The 22128-nt window shown below is 39.0% G+C and overlaps 1 protein-coding gene across 2 annotated transcripts in view; it reads right to left on the minus strand.

Moving 5' to 3' along the window:
• The window catches only part of dync1h1 (dynein, cytoplasmic 1, heavy chain 1), a 104838-nt gene that overhangs the window by 14349 nt on the left and 68361 nt on the right, over window positions 1-22128 (minus strand). The window contains exons 51-68 of one of the 2 annotated variants that reach the window (XM_073039644.1): window positions 21949-22069; window positions 21039-21234; window positions 20731-20848; window positions 20300-20515; window positions 19939-20151; window positions 18913-19040; window positions 16996-17149; window positions 16767-16913; window positions 15824-15974; window positions 10538-10791; window positions 6163-6297; window positions 5961-6055; window positions 5555-5729; window positions 3057-3132; window positions 2783-2943; window positions 640-751; window positions 461-521; window positions 214-337 (exon numbers count right to left, since the gene is read on the minus strand). In XM_073039644.1, the coding sequence (XP_072895745.1) occupies window positions 214-337; window positions 461-521; window positions 640-751; window positions 2783-2943; window positions 3057-3132; window positions 5555-5729; window positions 5961-6055; window positions 6163-6297; window positions 10538-10791; window positions 15824-15974; window positions 16767-16913; window positions 16996-17149; window positions 18913-19040; window positions 19939-20151; window positions 20300-20515; window positions 20731-20848; window positions 21039-21234; window positions 21949-22069 (2637 nt within the window). Of the gene's footprint in view, window positions 1-213; window positions 338-460; window positions 522-639; window positions 752-2782; window positions 2944-3056; window positions 3133-5554; window positions 5730-5960; window positions 6056-6162; window positions 6298-10537; window positions 10792-15823; window positions 15975-16766; window positions 16914-16995; window positions 17150-18912; window positions 19041-19938; window positions 20152-20299; window positions 20516-20730; window positions 20849-21038; window positions 21235-21506; window positions 21703-21948; window positions 22070-22128 lie in introns of both variants that reach the window. The other variant, XM_073039643.1, reaches the window with a different exon arrangement.

Here is a 22128-nt window from a genome sequence, read left to right on the forward strand (position 1 = left end):
ATTAAGAGAAAGTACTAAAGCAAAACAGTACTCTACTATCTGATTAAACTAGTTTCGGTTATTTACTACAGCTTTAAGGCTGCTACTACATAAATTAATCTACCTTTACGTCTTTTAGCTATGGATGAGGAATAGAAGTGGCTATATAAATATTCAGATATCACTGGGGTCAAAAATTCAAATACATTAGCAGTATTATCACTGATGTTCTACCTTGGGATTGATCTCCATGGTAAGGAAGAGACGGAAATTAGCATGTGGTTGCAAGGAATGCAACTTCTTCTCCAGTTGCATGAGCCAACCAGGAGCTAGATGCACATTCTTCAACATCACCCACCTTCAAAAGCAATAGGGATTAGATTGGTTACAATATAACTTTATCAATGTAGAAGTACATTGAAGGTTTATATTTAGGTACTCAAGGAACAAAATGAATTGCAGAAATAAACAAATAACTTGCCTGCCAGATTTGACAGCTGTATTAATAGCTTTCTCTGCCTGGTTGAAACCCTCTGCAGAACCTACAGAAAGAGAAAAATCATTAAATATTCAATAGAAACATCAGTTTAAGATCTCAAACAATGAAAACCAAAACATTTTAGTGAATCAATAAATTTACTGAAACAATACAACTCTTACCAATGGCAATTGACGTAATTTGTGTGTTTTGCTCAGCTGCAAGATCTTCTCCACGTCCACTGGCATCATAGCCAGGTACAGAGCACATGAGGATAGGAGTGTTAGGTTTCACCTAAACAAAATGATATAAACAGCTCACCCTCAACAGACATACTGTGTATATGAATCTTTAAATTATGGGGTGAACTAGTTATAAAAGCCACTTGGCTGCAGCCTAAAGCAATGATAACAATATGATGACAATAATTCCAAAAGACTGAAAATTTATCAATTTAAAATACCTCAATACTTTAGTAAGTTAGCCATCCAAACATTGCCTATAAAAAATATTCACTCCCCCCACAGAAGTTTTCATGTTTTATTGTTTTATAAGATTGAATCACAGTGGATTTAATTTGACTTTTTTTTACACTGAACAACAGAAAAGACTCTTTTGTGTCACAGTGAAAGCAAATTTCTACAAATTGGTCTAAATTTATTACAATTATTAAACACAAATAATTGCATAATTACTCATCTCCTTCAAGTAAATATTTAGTAGTTGCACATTTCGCAGTAATTATTATTGTGTATATTATTATTCTGTACATTATTATTTGTTAAGTTTTTAAAATGTTGCTGCTGTAATGAAACAATTTCACACGGGATCAATAAAGTACATATAACTATTATTAATTACAGCTTTGAGTGTGTGTGGATAGGTCTCTTTCAGATTTGCACATCTGGACACTGCAATTTTTCCCTATTCTTCTTTACAAAACTGTTCAAGCTCTGTCAGATTGCATGGGGGTTGTGAGTGCAAGTCCAGCCACAAATTCTCAATTGGATTGAGGTCTGGACTCTGATTTGACCACTCCAAACAACATTACCTTTGTTGTTTTTAAGCCATTACTGTGTAGCTTTGACTTTATGCTTGGGGCCATTGCTTTGCTGGAAAACAAATCTTCTCCTAAGTCACAGTTCTTTTGCAGACTGCATCAGGTTTTCCTCTAGGGTTTCCCTGTATTTTGCTGCATTCAGTTTACCTTCACAAGTCTTCCAGACTCTGTTACAGTGAAGCATCCCCACAGCATGATGCAGCCACCACCATGCTTCACAGTAGGGATGGTTTGTTGTTGATGTGCAGCGTTTGGCTATGGCCAAAAAGCTCAATTTTGGTATCATCAGACCATAGAACCTTCTGCCAGCTGACTTCAGAGTCTCTCTAGCCAAAACTTCATGTGAGTTTTTTCCAACCGTGGCTTTCTCTTTGCCACTTTCCCATAAAGCTGCAACTGGTGAAGCACCCGGGCAACAACTGTTGTATGTGGCCTCTCCCATCTCAGCCACTGAAGCTGTAACTCCTCCAGAGTTGTCATAGGTCTCTTGGTGGCCTCCTTCACTAGTCCCCTTCTCACATGGTCACTCAGTTTTTGAGGATGGGATGCTCCAGGCAGATTTACAGCTGCGCCATATTCTTTGCATTTCTTGATGATTGACTTAACTGTACTCCAAGAGATATTCAGTGACTTGGAAATCTTCTTGTATCCATCTCTTGACTTGTGCTTTTCAATAACCTTTTCACAGCGTTGCTTGGAGTGTTCCTTTGTCTTCATGGTGTAGTTTTTGCCAGGATACTGACTCACCAGCAATTGGATTCCAGATACAGATGTATTTTTAAAATAATCAATTGAAACACCTTGACTGCACACAGGTCTCCAAAAACAGATCGCCATTTATCACCATTATATGACTTTAAAACCAATTGGCTACACCAGTGATGATTTGGTGAATCATATTAAAGGGAATGAATACTTATGCAATCAATTATTTTGTTCTATATTTGTAATTATTTTTAGACCAATTTGTACAAAGAAGTCTTTTTCTGTTGATCAGTGCCCAAAAAAGCAAAATTAAATGCAGTGTGATTCAATGTTGTAAAACAATAAAACCTGAAAAATTTCAAGGGGGATGGGGGTGAATACTTTTTTTTATAGGGACTATATACAAGATGAATGGAAAGGAATTAATGAATAGAAATACCAATTTCTTTGAAAGGTGGCCAAGCATACTCCTTTCATTACAATAACTTAGAAAAGTAAACATTAACTTGGAACTTATTCACTAAGCATCTGAAAAGAAAGAAGATCTTTCAATCTCATACCTCGGTATCTACAATAGTTGCCAAGTCTAATGGTTGTTCTATTGTTGACATGAAGCTGTCTCCCAAAACTGTAGCCACAAAGATATGAGCCATGGCCAAGAGGCGATCTGGCCGGAAAGCCTGAATCAGCAGCAGTCGATGCAGTGCTTGCCCAATGGGAGCTAGACAAAAGGAAATGGCTTACAACCTCATTTGACACACGAATAATTATTATATTAATATATTCTACCATAAACAGATGAAGAAATTAGAAGTTTAAAAACGTGTTGCTTACTGAAAGGTTTGTCCTCAGGCCACAGAAAAGGTACTGCTTGTTCAGGTGAACTGCTCTCCAGCCAAATGTTAAATTGCTGCATTGAAAGAACATTTATATAAATTAGACAAGAAATGTCATCCAAAACTTGGAAGTAAATTTGTAATGTAGCCGTTGTTAATTTATCTAATTTTAAACTATCTTAAGTTTAATAAATCACAAGGTGTTTCTCTGAAGAGAACCAGGCTAAGTATAGGAATTCCAGAAGTGAAGTAAAAAAGGAGCAAGAAACAAAGTATGAACAAACAGTGGCAGTAAACACAAGAGGAAATAGTTTTCTTTTGGCATATAAGCAATCATTAGATAGCAAGAAGACAGGAACAAACTAACAATTAGCTTCTGTTCTGCTAGACAAATTGCCCAGTCCGGATGGAATCCATCTGTGACAATAACCTTTCCTTCAATGCCAACAAAGCAAAAGAGAAGGTAATTCACAGTGCACATGCTCCTGTCTAATCAATGGTGTTGAGGTTGTATGCTTCAAGTTCCTAGATGTGAACATCACCAATGCTCTGTACTGGTCCAAACATGTTGACATCACAGCCAGGAAAGCTCACTAACGCCTCTACTTTCTCAATGAGGCTAAAGAAATTTGGCATGATTTGGACTTCCTGGTGTGAGGATCTTGTGTACATTAACATTGATTTTCTGATATCCAGCTCATCCAAAGGTCACATCTCCACAAAGCCTGAAGGTTTATTTCTATTTACATTTTTAATGTTATCATTACTGGCATTGTTCACACAAAGAAGAACCAGTCTTTAGTAACGTTGAAGGCTCTCATCATCTTTCCCATAGTCAGACTTCTTCGGTAGTTTTTATATTTTATTCTGCATTGTTATTGTTTTACCTTATTCTAGCTCAATACACTGTTTCACCGTATTATGGTCGATGTGACAATAATAAACCAATACTAATCTATCTCAGCTTGCTGATAAAAAGGATGGAAATTGTGGAGTAGTGGCAATCATCCTCAAAACATCTGTAATAAAGGGATGGAACCAGAAGACCAAAAATTTATAAGATTTCACCTTTGTTCAACAAGGGCAGTGGGAATTGCTTACCCTTTATAACTGGTTATAAATGAGACACTTCTAGAAACAAATCGGAGACAAATGTGTTTTGCTTAGAGAAGATATCGTGGATTTGCTAAAGAAAATCTCATTTAAAATGGAGAGGTCACAAGGTTAGAGAATTGGTGAAGGAGATGTGGTTGATGTAGTTTACAAGTAATTTGATAAAATGCCTCAATAAGCTTTTCCACAAGATGGAAGTTCAAGGCAGCTTGTATAGTACGTTGGTTAAATGACAAGAAGTAAACGTTAGTAATAAAAGGCTATTTGTTGCACTGGAATGATATGTTCTCTGGGAGTCCATACTAGGACGACTTTGTTTCTTAATACACAGGAATTACTAGGACTCAGGTTCATAGTGTATAATTTTCAAAATTTAAAAGCTGTCAGGATAGCAACAGACTTCAAGAAACCAGAGACAACAAACATGGTACTGAAACTTAATGTAGAAAAGTATGAAGAGTTGCACTGCCATATGAAGCATGAGAATAGGCTGTAGTATAGGTAGTACAGTAGTACAGTTCCAAAAGGGTTACAGAATTTTTTGTACAAATTGTTGAAATTGTTAAGGCAAGTTGAGAAATGCATGAAGTAGTAATGCTTGGGCTTTATAAAGAGGGGGTAGCTTAAATATAAACTGTGGCAATTAAAAAGAAGTACATTGGATTGCATTTTCTAGGTGAGTACACAAACTAGATATCAGAACATTTACTGCTCATCACAGGAAACTATTACCAAACTGTGATTAACAAAAGGATGTGGAAGCCTTAGAGAGGTTGCAGAGGAGATTTACCAGCATGCTGCCTGGATAAGAGAACACCCCTTATGAGGAAAGGAGGAGTGAGCTAGGGCTTTCCACTTTTGAGCGAAGGAAGATGATGAGGTGACTTGATAAGAGATGTACAAGATTATGAGTAGCATAGATAAGAGTGGACAGCCTGTGCCTCTATCCCAGCGCAGCAATGGCCAATACCACAGGACATCCATTTAAGGTGAGTACAGGAAAGCTTAGTGTTTGTTTATTTTTACAGAGAGTGGTATTTGCCTGGAATGCACTACAAGGGACGGTAGTAGAGGCTGATACAATAGGGACAGTTAGGATATTCTTAGATAGACACACGGAGTTAAGAAATGCAGGATTATAGGCTTTGTAGGAAGGAAGGGTTAGAATGATGAAGTAGGTTTATGCGTGTCAGCACAATATCATGGGCTGAAGGGCTATACAGTGCTGTACAGTTCTATGGTTTAAAGTTGATTTTTTTTAAATCCTCCATTTCACCAGATGTAATAAATATTCACTTCTTCCCCAACCCAAGAAAGACAACTATAAAAATGGAGAACTCTAATCAAAATATTCAAACATAGCTGCAAGTTGATGCAACTTACATCATCTGCCTGAACTTTGGAAATTAGATCATAAAAGACCGGCAAGCGAGTCAGTCTCTCCATTCCCTCGATTTGTTCTGTGGTGAGATAATCAACCTTTGACACAGACGAACCATTCAAGACAATCTCTCGACCACGAAGGAAGTGTTGGAACTCCAGGTCGTATGATGGTTCACTGAGAAAACAATTTGGAGGTTCAGTACTTAAAAGCATTCATTTGAATGTATGTTATGTAACATTTTATAAAGAGTTTTTTTTATAAACAAGTAATAAATAGCATGTTCCTTGTAATGTAGATCATACAAGAATATAAAAAATACTTAAAATAATAAAATTAGTTATTACAAATTACGCAATACTCTCAAAACAAAATTGGCTTATAGATTGACAACAGCAAAAGCATTACCTAGTTAGGCCCTTGAGACGAATCTTAGCCAGCAACATTGCAATGGTGATATGATCATTGTGCAACATACCCCGTGCTGCTCTATTAAATGTCACCTGTGACAATAGAAAATAGTGTATTATCTTCATACCAATAATAAGGTATATTATTTTGTCTCAATGTTTGGAGCTTCAAACCTTTTAAACAACTTGCTCATACATACCTGGAAAAGATCCTTTGTAATATTAGAGAGACGCTGTGTATGATCTGTAACTCCTTTCAGATTTGGATTCTCATACAGAACAGTGTGATAAATGTCCAAGAAGAATTGGAGAGAATACTGATAGAGGAAGTGGATCTATCGACAAAATATCCACAAATTACATTTTTCTTAATTTTCTGAACCATTTTACATTTTGAAATCAAAAGAATAAATATTTGTTAGCAAAGTGTCAAAATGGATTCAGATAGGCCATAACTATCCGATTAACAGCTATAAGCATATGATTGATTAACAATAAAGCTATTTTAAAGCTCCTGACTTTATGAACACTAATTATTTGAAAATACTACTTTACAGGTTTTCAGAATCTGTTAGTCTATGCCAAAAGAACTAATGATATCACACCAAATACATAAGACATGGTATTACAGCAAGTACAGGACCTTTGGACCACAATGTTGTGCTGACCTTTTAGCCTACTACAAGATCAATCTGACCCTTCCTTCCCACATTAATCTCCAAATTTCTATCAATCATGTAGGGTCTCTTAAATGTATCTAATGTATTCTTCTCTAACACCATCCCCAGCAGGGTGTACCACACTCAGCACTCTCTATGTAAAAACCTTACCTTTGACATTTCCCCTATACATTCCTCCAATCACCTTAATATTATGCCCTCTTGAAGTAGCCATTTCTCCCTGGGAGAAAGTCTCTGCCTGTCCACTCAGACTATGCCTCTTATCATCTTGTGCACCTCTATCATATCACCTCTCATCCTCCTTCTCTCCAGAGAAGACCCCTAATTTGCTCAACCTATCCCCACAAGATATGCTCTCTAATCCAGGCAGCATCCTGGTATATCTCTGCACCCTCTCTAAAGGTCCTGCATTCTTCTTATAATGAGGCAACCAGAACTCAACACAATATTCCAAATGTGGTCTAACCACGGTTTTTGAGCTGCAATATTATTCACGACCCTTGAATGCAATCCTCTAACGGAAGGCCAATGCACCATACAACCCTATCACTGCTCTGTAGTTCTCAAGTGTTATTCCTACTATACATTTCTTGAACAAGGGAATATCATTTGGCTTCCTCTATCATCTGATACTACTCCTGTGGCAAAGATCATCACCAAAGTCTCAGCAATCTCTTCCATCACCTCCTGTAGTAAACTGAGGTATATCCCGTCCAGCCCATAAGACTTAGCATTCCTAATGATTTTCAAAAATTCCAACACATTCTCTTTCCTAATGCCCACAAGTTCTAGCATATCTGCCTGTTTACACTGTCCCCACAATCATCAAGGTCCCCCTCACTGGTGAATACTGAAGTATTCATTAAATACCTCCCCTTCCTCCTCCAAGTCCAGGCACCAATCACTGATCAGACCTAGTGTCATTCTAGTTACCTCCCTCCTTCTTCTCACGTACATGTACAACACCTTGAGGCTTTCTTTAATCCTACTTGCAAAAGCCTTATGCCCTCTTCTGGATCTTCTAAGTCCATTCTCTAGCCCCTTCTTGGTTATCTTGTAACTCTGTAGAGCCCCGTCTGATCCTTCTTTCTTCCTCTTGGCTAGATGTTGCACAACTCTTGCCAACCATGGTTGCTGTACCCTATCACCCTTTCCCTGCTTCAATGGGACAAACCTACCCAGAACCCGAGACAAGTCCTCCTTAAACAACTTTCACATTTCCACTCTGCATTTCCCTGAGTACATCTGTTCCCAATTTACTTCCAAGTTCCTGCCTAATAGCATCATAATTCCCCCCTCCCCAATTAAATACTTTACCATACTGTATGCTCCTATCCCTTTCCAAGGCTATCATAAAGGTCAGGGAGTTGTGGTCACTGTCTCTGAAAAGCTCACCCACAGAGAAATCTGACACCTGACCAGGTTCATTGCCTGGCACCAGATTCAGTATGGCCTCTCCTCTAGTTGGCCTGTCTGCATATTGTTTCATGAATCCTCTTGGACACATGCACAAATTCCACTCCATTCAAACTTTCTACATTAAAGAGGTGCTAATCAATATTAGGGAAGTTGATGTCACCACCCATGACAACAGACCTGTTATTTTTTGCTCCTTTCCAAAATCTGTCTTGATCTGTTCCTTGGCATTTCTTTTTTTGCTATGAGGGGGGTGGGGAGGGCAGGTTCTATTGACTACTCCTAAATAGAATGATTGCTCTTATTCTGCTTCTGTCTTCCATCCACACTGCTCAGTAGGTGATCCCTCCATGACACCATCCCTTTCTGCAGTTGTGATACTATCCCTGATTAGCAATACCACTCCTCCACCCTTTTTTTACCCTCCTCCCCCACCTGCAAGAGTGGAGGAGTGGCATTAGGAAGATTTAGAAATGTATTAGAAAGATTCTGTTTTTCTATCAAATTATATTCACTTCAGAAAGAGGTAATAGAACATAGAAAACATACAGCACAATACAGGCCCTTCGGACCACAAAACTGTGCTGAACATGTCCTTACCTTAGAACTACCTATGCTGACTCATAGCCCCCTATTTTTCTAAGCTCCATGTACCTATTCAAAAGTCTCTTAAAATACCCTACTGTATCCGCCTCCACCACCGTTACCAGCAGCCCATTCCATGCACTCACCAATCTCTGCATAAAAAACTTACCCCCGATACCCCTCTGTACCTACTTCCAAGCACCTTAAAACTGTGCCCTCTCACGTTAGCCATTTCAGCCCTGGAAAAAGCCTCTTACAATCCACATGATTAATGCCTCTTATCATCTTATATACCTCTAACAGGTCACCTCTCATACTACGCCGCTCCAAGGAGAAAAGGCCGAGTTCACTCAACCTATTCTCATAAGGCATGCTCCCCAATCCAAGCAACATCCTTGTAAATCTCCTCTGCACACTTTCTATAGTTTCCACATCCCTCCTCTAGTGAGGTGACCAGAACTGAGCACAGTACTCCAAGTGGGGTCTGACCAGGGTCCTATATAGCTGCAACATTACCTCTCGACTCCTAAATTCAATTCCACGATTGATGAAGGCCAATACACCGTACACCTTCTTAACCACAGAGTCAACCTGCACAGCTGCTTCGAGCGTTCTATGGACTCAGACCCCAAGATCCCTCTGATCCTCCACACTGCCAAGAGTCTTACCATTAATACTATATTCTGCCATCATATTTGACCTACCAAAATGAACCATTTCACACTTATCTGGGTTGAACTCCATCTGCCACTTCTCAACCCAGATTTGCATCCTATTGATGTCCTGCTGTAACCTCTGACAGCCCTCCACACTATCTACAACACCTCCAACCTTTGTGTCATCAGCAAACTTACTAACCCATCCCTCCACTTCCTCATCCAGGTCATTTATAAAAATCACAAAGAGCAGGGGTTCCAGAACAGATCCCTGAGGCACACCACTGGTCACCAACCTCCATGCAGAATATGAGCCCTCTACAACCACTCTCTTTGCCTTCTGTGGGTAAGCCAGTTCTGGATCCACAAAGCAAGGTCCCCATGGATCCCATGCCTCCTTACTCAATAAGCCTTGCATGGGGTACCATATACAATGCCTTGCTGAAATCCATATACACTACATCTACTGCTCTTCCTTCATCAATGTGTTTAGTCACATCCTCAAAAAATTCAATCAGGCTCGTAAGGCATGACCTGCCTTTGACAAAGCCATGCTGACTTCCTAATATTATGCCTCTCCAAATGTTCATAAATCCTGCCTCCCAGGATCTTCTCCACCAATTTACCAACCATTGAGGTAAGACTCACTGGTCTATAATTTCCAGGGCTATCTCTACACCCTTTCTTGAATAAAGAAACAACATCTGCAACCCCCAATCCACTGGAACCTCTCTCTTCCCCATTGATGATGCAAAGATTATTGCCAGAGGCTCAACAATCTCCTCCCTCGCCTCCCACAGTAGCCTGGAGTATATCCCGTCTGGTACTGGAGACTTATACAACTTAATGCTTTCCAAAAGCTCCAGCACATCCTCTTTCTTAATGTCTATATGCCCAAGCTTTTCAATCCGCTGTAAGCCATCCAGCCATACAGTCCCCAAGGTCCTTTTCCGTTGTGAATACTGAAGCAAAGTATTCATTAAGTAGTGTCTTATCCTCTTGCTCTTCACATGCTTGTAGAATGCCTTGGGGTTTTCTTTAACCCTGCTTGCCAAGGCCTTCTCATGGCCCCTCCTGGCTCTCCTAATTTCATTCTACCCAATATCATGTTAGGTTCTAGGTTCTTTTTTAAATAATTGGTCTATCAAGAAAAATAAGTTTATAGCCCCGCGTGTCAACTTGACACACAAAATCACTTGATATCATTAATGTATAATGATGTATTTAATCAAACCTACCTGGTTTATTGCTTCCATGGTAAAATAGATGCTACTGCATGCCGTAGAAAGTGGCAGATATTGTTGAGAGACGGCATCCACCTCCGCCATTACGATATCTGTTTCTTCAACTTTTCTGGTTACCTCTGCTGCCTCTTTTTTCAGATTCTCCAGTGTAGTGATGATGGTGTCATCATCCAAAATACGACCTTTAACTTCATTCAATGCCTGTAGTAAGGACTTCTCTAGCTGGCGCAAGCGAAGCTGGAATTCACCTATCAAAAATAAGATCATCAGCAAAAACTGGAACTCTTATTTCAAAGTGACAAAGTACATGAAGCTCCAATTTGAAGAAGTCAAAAAATGGCAATAAAACATAAATAAGAAAAATACAAATCTTAAAAGGCAGAATGCTGTTCATACAATGACAAGCTATCTTTTCCCTGAAGGTCGAAGTTTCCCACAGTAGCTCCAACAAATACATTTCCTGTCATCTATTAGAAAGAACTTCAAGTATATCTTACTAAATTCAGGTATTACATCTTCATGCGGATGAAGGTACATCACCATGGCTGGAAGAGAGGGAAGGAATGAAAGACTCCAAGCCAGACTAAAATGGTGGGGTATAAAACTTCCTCTACCGATTATCACGTTAGCAAATGTCACTGGAGAAAAAAATAGAGGACCTAAGAGAAAGACTGCTGTATCAGAGGGAAATGAGGAATTGCTGTGTTTTCTGTTTCACGGAGACATGGCTCACCCTAGACAAGCCAGATATGGTGATCAGACTTGATATTTTTTGAGCCATCAGATGGACCAAACTGCTGATTCAAAGAGGGCAAAAGTGGAAGTCTATGTTTCATGATAATCTCTTTGTGGTGCTCTGATGTAGTGGTCTTGTCACACTCTTGTTCCCCTGACCTAGAACATCTAATGATTAAGAGCCATCTGTTCTTCTTACTGGAACAGTTCTCCTCCATGACCCTGACCACAGTTTTATTTATTGACACACAGCGCAAAATAGGTCCTTCTGGCCATTCAAGCTGCACTGTCCAACAACGCCCCCCCCCCCCACCAATTTTAATCCTAGCCTAATTATGGAATAATTTATGAAGACCAATTAACTGGTACGTCTTTGGACTATGGGAAGAAACAGGAGCACCTGGAGAAAACCCATGCGGTCATGAGGAGAATGTACAAATTCCCAGGTCACCTGTACTGTAAAGCATTGGGCTAACCACTAAGCTACCATAACGCCAAAGGCAGATGTTAAGCAAGCACTCGGCGTACAGGCAGTCCCCGGTTACGAACGAGATCTGTTCCTAAGTCTGTCTTTAAGTTGGATTTCTACGCAAGTCGGAACAGGTACATATGGTTCTTATTTAGCGTCAGTTAGTCAAATGTTTGTCTTAGTATACAGTATATTTTACCTTTCTATGCATTAGACCCCAGCGCCGATTCCCCACCATCTCCACCTCCCAGTAATCTCTCTGCGATGTGAATCCCTCCGATCCCAGTACACAAGCCCAGCTTGTGAATCTCTTCTCTGTGTCAGGGAGGTCACTTTGTGTTCTGATACATCTCACACTCTTCCGACCCTCAGACACCTCCACTTCCCGATGCACTGTTTCAACATCTAGGGTGACAGATTGGGAGGAGACTTGGGCAGCACGGCCCCCGGGACTGGGGAGAAGGCCACTGAGCCTCAGGCACAGTTGGGTAGCTGACATGAACTGTTTCTGGGGTTTTATCTAACTACAGCGGATGTACAACCAGCATCTCCCCGAGAATTATCCTCCGGGACGGAGAGCGAATTTCCCGATCAAAACACACAAAATGCTAGAGGCAGCATGTGTTCAGAGACAGACAGGCTTTATGGCAGTCCATTTGTAAGTACAAGTTGTCCTTAAGTCGAATGTTTGTAACTCAGGGACTGCCTGTATTGAGTATGTAATTAATTAAAACAGGCTATCCTGAACATCTTTCAAATCATTGCTGCGGACTTCAATCAAGCTTGCTTGAAGAAATCTCTCGCAATTATCATCAACATATCACCTGCAGCACCAGAATCCCAACACGTCTGATGACTGCTACACTATCATAAGAAAAGCCTACTGTTCCATTCCTAGACCGCATTTTGGGAAATCTGATCATCAGGCTGTCCTCCTACCTGCATACAGGCAGTGGCTAAAGAACAAGGCTCCAGAAGTAAGGACAATGAGAGGTGGTCATGAGAGGCAGAGGATCAACTAAGTGAATGCTTCAAGTCAGTAGACTGGGCAATATTCAAGGATTTATCAGAGACCTGAACGAATAAGCCATGGCTGTCACTGACTTAAAGTCAGTCATGGTCGAGTGTGTCCCCCACAAAAGCATTTACAGACTTCCCCAACCAGAAGTCCTGGATATACAAAGAGATCTGCAATGTGCTGAGGGCCAGATCATTGGCGCTCAGGTCTGACGACCAAGTAAAACATAAGACATCCGTATGGCCTCTGGAAAGCTATTTCACATGCGAAATGGTAAGTCTGGACTAATGTTGTATTACAGAAGGATGCTCTGACAGCTGTGCCAGGACTTGAATGCTTCACTTTCTACAAAATAAAACCAATCAACATAGGTAACAATAGGGCTTTGATTCCAGATGAGATCAATGCCTTTTATATTCGATTTGACTGATAAAACATTGAAGCACCTTCAAGAACTTCCACAGGCCCCAAAGACCCTGTGATTTCAGTCTGAGGCCGACATGAAAGCATCCTGCAGGAGGGTAAACCCATGGAAAGCATCTGGCTCAGACAGGATGCCTGGCTGAGTACTGAAGACCTCTGCTGATCAACTACAGAGTGTTCAGAATCAGAATCAGAATCAGGTTTATTATCACCAGCACGCCGTGAAACTTGTTAACTTAGCAGAAGCAGCTCAATGCAATACATAATATAGAAGAAAAAAAAAGTAAATCAATTACAGTATACATATAATGAATAGATTAAAAATCATCCAAAAACAGAAATAATTTATATTAAAAGAATGAGGTAGTGTTCAAGGGTTCAATGTCCATTTAGGAATTGCATGGAAGAGGAGAAGAAGCTGTTCCTGAATCACTGTTTGTGCCTTCAGGCTTCTGTACCTCCTACCTGATGGTAACAGTGAGAAAAAGGCACACCCTGGGTGCTGGTGGTCCTTAATAATGGATGCTGCCTTTCTGAGACACCAATCCTTGAAGATGTCATGCGTACTTTGTAGGCTAGTACCCAAGATGGAGCCGACTAATTTTACAACCCTCTGTGCATTCTTTCAGTGCAGTAGCCCCCCCCCCCCATTCCAGATTGATGCAGCCTGTCAGAATGCGCTCCACGATACATCTATGGAATTTTGTTAACATACCAAATCTCTTCAAACTCCTAATGAAGTATCATTACTATCTTGCCTTCTTTGTAGCTGCATCGTTATGTTAGGACCAGGTTAGGTCCTCAGAGATCTTGACACCCAGGAACTTGAAACTGCTTACTCTCTCCACTTCGGATCCCTCTGAGGATTGGTATGTGTTCCTTACCCTTCCTGAAGCCCACAATCAGCTATTCTGTCTTACTGACATTGAGTCCACATTGTTGCTGCGACACCACTCCACTAGTTGGCCTATCTCATTCCTGTATGCCCTCTCGTCTCTATCTGATATTCTACCAACGATGGTTGTATCATCTGCAAATTTATAGATGATATTTGAGATATGCCTAGCCACAGAGTCATGGGTATAGTGAGAGTAGAGCAGTGGGCTAAGCACACATTCCAGAGGTGTACCTGTACTGATTGTCAGTGAGGAGGAGATATTATCCCCAATCCACACAGATTGTGATCTTCCGGTTAGGAAGTTGGGGATCCAATTGTAGAGGGAGGTACAGAGGTGCAGGTCCTGTAACTTCTCTACCAGAATTGTGGGAATGATAGTGTTAAATGCTTAGCTATAGTTGATGAAAAGCATCTTGACACAGGTGTTCAATGAAACCTTTAACTTATTTGGCATTCTGAGGTAATTACCTGCTTCAGATATACCGGTGCCTAAGAAGAATGCGGTAACCTGCATCAAATACATTCACTGTGATGAAGTGCTTTGAGAGGTTGGTGATCAAATGTATCATCTCCTGCCTGAGAAGCCACTTGGACCTGCTCCAATTTACCTACCATCACAACATGTCAACAGCAGATGTGTTTCATTGGCACTTCAAGCCTGGAACGTCTGGATAGTGAAGATGCATACATCAGGATGCTCTTCATTCAACACTATCATCCCCCTCAAAACTAATCGATAAATTTTAAGACCTTGGCCTCAATACTTCCTTGTGTAATTGGATCCTCTATCCCCTCACTTGCAGACCAGTCAGTTCAGACTGGCAGCAACATTTTCTCTATTATCATCATCAGCACAGGTGCACCACAAAGCTGAGTACTTATCTCCTTGATATACTTATGACTGTGAGGCTAAGCACAGCTCCAATGCCACATTCAATCTTGCTGATGACACCACTGTTGCTGGCCAAAGCAAAGGTGGTGACAAATCAGCATATAGGAGAGAGATAGAAAATGTGGCTGAGTGGTACCACAACAAGAAGCTCACTCAGTGTCAGCAAGACCAAGGAGCTGATTACTGACTTCAGGAGGAGGGCAGAGATGAACAGAATCAGCAACTTCAAATTTCTCGGCATTACCATTTCTGAGGGTCTGTCCTGGGTCCAGAAAGCAAGTGCCATAACAAAGAAAGCATGGCAGTGCCTCTACTATTTTTTTAAAAAAAGATGTTTCCTTAGATTTGGCATGTCATCTGCAACTTTGATAAACTTCAACAGATGTGCGGTGGAGGTACTGACTGGTTAGATCACAACCTGGTGTGGAAACACCAATGCCCTTGAATGGAAAATCCAACAGAAACTGGTGGATATGGCCTTGTTCTTCATGGGTAAAGCCCTCTCCACCACTGAACACATTTACAGTAAAGTTGAAGGAAAGCAGTGTTCATCATCAAGGAGACCCACTATCCAGGACATACTCTCTTCATGCTGCTGCCATCAGGAAGGAAGTACAGGAGCTTTAGTACATTGGTTGCTTGTCCATTCTTGTTTTTGGTGTGGTCTCTCATTGAATCTATTGTTTCTTTGTATTTTCTGTGAATGCCCGCAAGAAAACAAATCTCAGGGTAGCATAGGGTGACATACATGTACTTTGAAAATAAATTTACTTTGAGCTTTGAATTATCACATAATGTCTGGATATAAATTAGTCCAGTAGATGAGTAGGCACTGAAAAACTTACCTTGCAATTTCAAGAGGTCTGAGCGTTTCTCATCCACATCTGGTCTCTCAGCCTTCAGCACTTCATTCAGACACTGGCTTTGTAAGCTGCTTCGAGTCACTGTGAAGTTAACAAATGTGACACGGGAACAGAGGTCTGGTGGAAATTCAACCTACAAGAGAAAGTGAATGATCACAAACAAGGGAAAGTCTGCAGATGCTGGAAATCCAAGCAACACACACAAAATGCTGGAGGAATTCAGCAGGCCAGGCAGATTCTATGGAAAAGAGTAAGGTTGAAGTTTTGGGCTGACATCCTTCAGCAGGACTCAGCTTGAAACGCCGACTGTTTACTCTTTCTCATAATTGCTGCCTTGCCAGCTGAGTTCCTCCACCATTTTGTGTGTGAAAATGAACAATGATCATTTCTACTTAAACCCATTTCAAAATACTATCTATGATTAAATCTCTGAAGTTTCTTAAATGCATCTTTCTTCTCTTCAATAATGTTATTGCTTTCATTCAAAGGGTGAAGTTGTTGCTGGTATCTGAACCCAATGTCTTTGGGACCTTTGGATTGCTATGCAACTTGTTCTGCAGTTATTTCAATTGCTAGAGGCACTAGATCCATTGCCAACATTACCTCCATATTTCAAAAGGGGTCACAAACTACCTGCTCCTTCAACCAAAAGCACCCATACAAGTACTTGCGCTGTTAATTTAGCCCTGGATTAAAATTAGCCATTTCAGCAAAATTGAAAACAGTTCTAAAATCAAATTTGAAATTTCTGAAAACTGAACTTTGAAACTTTCAGCATACTTCAGAGTAACTATAAGTAAACCAGCATCTTGTTAAAAATCATTTCTGTTTCTTATGAGTCAAAGCATTAGTTTACATCAATACTCATGTTATTTTATTTTTCCAGGAATGGGGAAATATATATACATAAATTTCAGTGACTTACTGTTGGGTCTCGAGTGGACAGGAAAATAACAAATGATGGTGACAGGTCAATATCTTGGTCACCAAGAGTAATGAGTACTCTACCACCAGTTCTGCGAACCTCACGATTCAGTACAGGGTTCAATATTGGATCATAACTTTCAACATCCTAGAAATAAAACAAGAAATATTAAGTATACAGAAGCTAGTGAAGGCGAATAAGTGCCAGAAAATGAACTTCTATCACTTACCTGAACAAGTAATGGGTTACCAAATCTTAATGCGCTCTCAAGATTCTTTCTGAAAGCATCATCCAAGAAGCTAGTCCTAGTAATTTTGCGTTCTTTATATTCATTCATGATAAACTCCGTGGCTTGACCAGATGGATCAATAATTAATGGGTACCTTTTCAAAAGATTAGTATTTTAGGAAGTGGTAATAAAAAAAAAACTAGATTCCATTCATTAAAACATAGCAATAGACTGTGTATGAAATTTTACAATGAAGATCTGGATGCCAGTATTGGTTCCTTCAATCAGAGTTCCCAAAATTAACACGAGCTGAACTACTGGGTTTTCCTGAAGAACCAGTGAAGAAAATACATTACGTGGACACAATCATGAAGAATTAAAAAGTGTGAATGAGTACATGATAAATTAAGAGAAATATAGCCAGCCAGTGCCAAGAAAGACTTTTGTTTTGATTTATACAAATATATTGCAGACTCATTCAAATGATAAAAGAGTGAAAGTGGAAGAAACCAAAATAATCTGTGTGATTTTGTTTTATTAACATCCCTGGCCCACATTCAGGGTTGGACCATTAATTGGACCATAAATTAATGCAAAACTGAAATACAAATCTACATTTTATTATGAGGAATCTACAAGCAAACTTTCAATTTGATTATATCAATCTGTCTCCAAATTCTCCCCATTGTACTCTCACTATTCTTCTGCTGTTTTAGTTAATGTTCAGAAATGGGTTAAGGAACTGTTTCTTATGATAGACGTGTAGGCAATAATATCAAATTGAAATTAAAAACACTAAATATTGGAAAGAGTTAACAGTAAGCAGAAATAGCTTATTCACCTCATTACACATCAGGCATTAATTAGTACTAAGCAAGACTACAAAAGTGACGACAACCCAGGGATCTATTGAGCAGCGATTTTCTATCTTCTTCAGAATATATTCAGGAACAGTTATTACCCTTCAAATGTCAGCCTCCTAAACCAGGTTAGATAATTTCACTCCTTCACACTGAACTATGCCAAAACCTATGGAGTCACTTTCAAGACTCATGTTCTCAGTATGATTTTTTTTGTAATTATAGTTTCTCTTCTTATGCTCATTGGTTGTGTATGTGTGGTTTTCAATGATTCTTTGTACTTATCATGAATGCCCACAAGAAAATGAAACTCAGGGTGTATATAGTGACATATTTGTACTTCGATAAGAAATTTACTTTGAACTTTGATTTCAAGATTTTCAATTCCAATTTGCTATGGCTTCAAGACACCTTATGAAGTGTGCGTTGGTTATACCCTTTCAAAAGATCACTAGTATACAGAAATATCTAGATGACTGAATATTTCATTTTGCCAACATACTGCTGTACTTTATTTGGATCACTGAGTTCTAGTACAATTATGAAAGCCAGTATAAAATTACACCCTGCAGTTTGGAATTTTAAAATACTTTTTCAAAGAACTGGACAGAACTTAATTTACTATAATGATCCAATTTCCTCTGTTCAAATGATGCAGAATAGAAAGTGGCAGAAGTTTAATGTTTCTGTTACAATAATTCTTAATTGCTGAAAGTAACAGAACACAATAATCTTAAAGATGTTTAAAGTGACAACAAGAATAAATATGGGAATCTTCATTACACTGCAAACATCCAAATTCTTGGTGATTAAGTGCACAAATCTTTCCAGGATGTATTACACCAAAAATATAGCCCAAGAAGAAAGTTTCCACATCTACACTAGGAACAAGGATGTACAATCTATTGACATATATTCAAAACAATTTCAACTAATTAAAAATGCATGTGTTGTGCAAATACAATGGTCCTGACAGTGGAATTGTGCACAAGTCTTTAATCTCTGCCTCATTATTCTTCCAAATTAAGCTGTATAAATTTTTATTTTAGATAAGTACCTATTGAAACGTTTCAGCATGATGGCATTTTCAGTGCACAAGTCATCTGCAGGTAGAGAGTTTGCTTGCCAGCGCAGACGTTCATCAGCGTTAGATAAATACTCTGTTCTTGCAATGTCTGTTCGGAACTGAAGTTAAAAGACTGATTAATATATGGAGACCTACTTATAGCATGAATTTGCCCAAATAGTTCTGAATGGAAATCAAAAAGGTCAATTAGAAACAATGAGGGGAATATGTAATTCATTCCTTGTACCTCACATATAGTTAATTTGCATTCTGACCTACTCATTCTCAAAGCAATATTCTATGCCACATTCTATTAAAATAAAATAAGCTCATTCAGCATCCACGGTCTAAATGGGGACGAGTTTGAGTTGGGAGTGCAGGTCTTACTGGATTTGGCACTATGCAATATTCCAGCCAATATAATTTCAGTGTGCCGAAATAATTTTTGCTGCAGTTAGCCTCCACAAGAGTAAACTGATCTGTAGTCAACAGATTAAGAGTAAACTAATCTGCAGTTTCTCAAACAGATCGTATAACGAAAAATGAGACAAAAATCAGAAATAATGTTACTTGAATTAAGTTCAAAGAAATCCAAATGGTATAGGTTCTCTGATAATATAAATTGAAAGAAGAAAAAAAGGTGAAATTTCTTGTATCAAATTATGCTTTTCCCACATTTTTTGAGTGCACTGAGGAGGTCTAGTGGCTATTTTAATAAAATGTAAAAGCAATGACGAAGATGCACAAGATTCACCAAGATGATATCATTATGTAGAACATACATTTATTAGAATGAACTAAGGAGATTGGAACTCTCTGGAAATGAGAAGAATGAGAGGGAATCTGAAAAAGAATCTCCACAATAACACCACAAATTATCAAACTGCCTGTACTCAGCAGCTCTCTTCAGCATACCAATGAGAAGGACATCCTAAAAATCCCAGTAAGTTTTGTCTAGGATGAATTTATTTTGATTTGATCCACTCAATGATCTTAAAATTAAAAATGTATGCTTACCAGAATGCTTGCTTGTTGCAGATGATGCGCCCAAGTAGTAAACAGATTTTGGCGCATTTGCTGATCAAAGTATCCGGCATATGCAATAAAGGCAGCTGATAATAAGCAGTCTCCAGCGATGGTGGCCATTTGGTTCTTAAAAGTTTCACTGGTCTTTTCCCAGCGGTCTCGTTCAGCTGACAAACTCTTCAACAGGGCAGTACTTCGGTTAACCTGAAAGAAGGTTTTACAATTACAATACAAAATGATTTCATCTAACTGAGCCAGAAGGAGCTCCCTATCACTCTTTACCCTTTGTAGAAAGAATTCTGTATAATAATTTAAAGTTGCATTATAAAACAATGTACATAATCCTACTCACCTTTGCTTCTACAGCTGCAAGATCTGCCTTAATGGCTTGGGCTTCAGATATCAGAATAGCATACTCTTCTTTGTAACGTGCAATACTGGTTTCCAGATCACGGATCATTTGCTCTACTTCATCAGCCTTCTGCTGGTTCTCTTTTGCATCATCTTCTAGCTTCTGCAGTTCATTGCGTAAAGGTTCGACTCGTTTTAACATATCAGCATAATTAAGCTATAAATGAAATAATGTGAAATTAATTTATCCAATGCGACTTCTACTGAAAGGGGTAAAACTAATTTCTTAAGATTAAAGAAATTTTACAGGAAATAGAAATAAATGGCACCAAAAGCAAATATGCTCGAAGTTAATATGATGCTCTTTTCAACTGATACCGAAAAGTTAAAACATATTTTTTCTCTCCAGATACTTTTTCCTCAGTTACTTACCTGTGCAATAGCCCATTTTACCATTGGACCACAAGCCAAAGATGCTCTGTTGACAATTTCATAGTTGTAGCTTGGATTGGACATGTAGTTTTTCTTCATTTTCTCACGGATAACATCACTGATGAATAAAAGATGAGTATTAATACAATTGCTCACTTGCAATTTTAAGAGCGGAAATTCAATACAAATACGCTTTAATAAAAAGAGAACTGCCAGTCACATAGATTACATGATGCATAGCAATGAAGTGCTGCAACACAATCAAAATGCAAGAAAGATGTGACTTTTAAAATAAAAGTAATGAGTACCTTAATTCCTCAGTATTAAAGTTGACTATGCTGCTGATGAAATTATCTCTGATAATAACTTGTCTGATCTTTTTCCAGTCATTTGTCTCCTCACCCAGCAAGAGACAGATTGATTCTAATGCGAGTTTTACTGCAGCGGGTGGATTGGCCATGGCTCTCACTTCAACAAGATGCTGCTTCTTTATAGAGCTTACAGCTAATAGAGGGGGTGAAAAGAAATGGGCTTTAAATGAACATGCAAATGGATGAGGGTGTGTGGCCGTTGCTGGGTGTTAGGAGGAAATTTATATGTGAATACCAGCAATACATAATATCACCCAAACAAAATTTTGGGTTAATAAATACTAAATAAAATTCTACTTGTGTAAATAATCGATTGCTTTAATAACTCCTTAACTATAACATATTGGCTGGTATTCTGTACAATTTCCATCTTCCTCCAGCAGCTGCGTGCACCCCATTATTCACCTGATTTCGTCAGCTGAAAAATTTACAATGGTCGGAATGAAGTTTTCTCTCATTATGATCGATCGGATCTGTTTCCAGTCAGTTGTACTTTCACCCAGGAGCAGACAGATTGATTCGAGTGCAAGCTTCACTGCACTTGGCGGATTAGCCATTGAACGAACCTCAACCAAGTGCTGCTTCTTGATCGATTTTACAGCTAATCAGACCAGCAAGATGCGCCAGAGTGCAAATAAAGTGAAAGAAATGTAAGTTAGGAGGGACAGAAAATTGTAAGATTAATACCACATAGAAAAGACCAATCAGTTGCTTAAAAAGGAAGAAAATTAACAGGATTATAGTTACAAGGGTAAAAAGAATAAACATCATCATATACAGGCAGTAATTAGTACATTGTTTCATTTTCATATTGTTTCTTCAGAACCCAATTCAAAACAAGTCTAACCATTCTGAGCCTCAATGACAGCAGGCTCTACCATATCCAAATCTTCCTTTACTTTCATCTGCTTGTCAGCAATAATTTCTTGCTGTTTGTGCAGCTGCTCCTGAATTTCTTGACTCATCACCTATCAAAAAAACAAACAGAAGTTGTATGAGGGCACTTCCCCAGTTGAAAGCTTAATTT

The sequence above is a fragment of the Hemitrygon akajei genome, chromosome 3, assembly GCF_048418815.1.
Source record: "Hemitrygon akajei chromosome 3, sHemAka1.3, whole genome shotgun sequence".
Lineage (NCBI taxonomy): Eukaryota > Metazoa > Chordata > Chondrichthyes > Myliobatiformes > Dasyatidae > Hemitrygon > Hemitrygon akajei.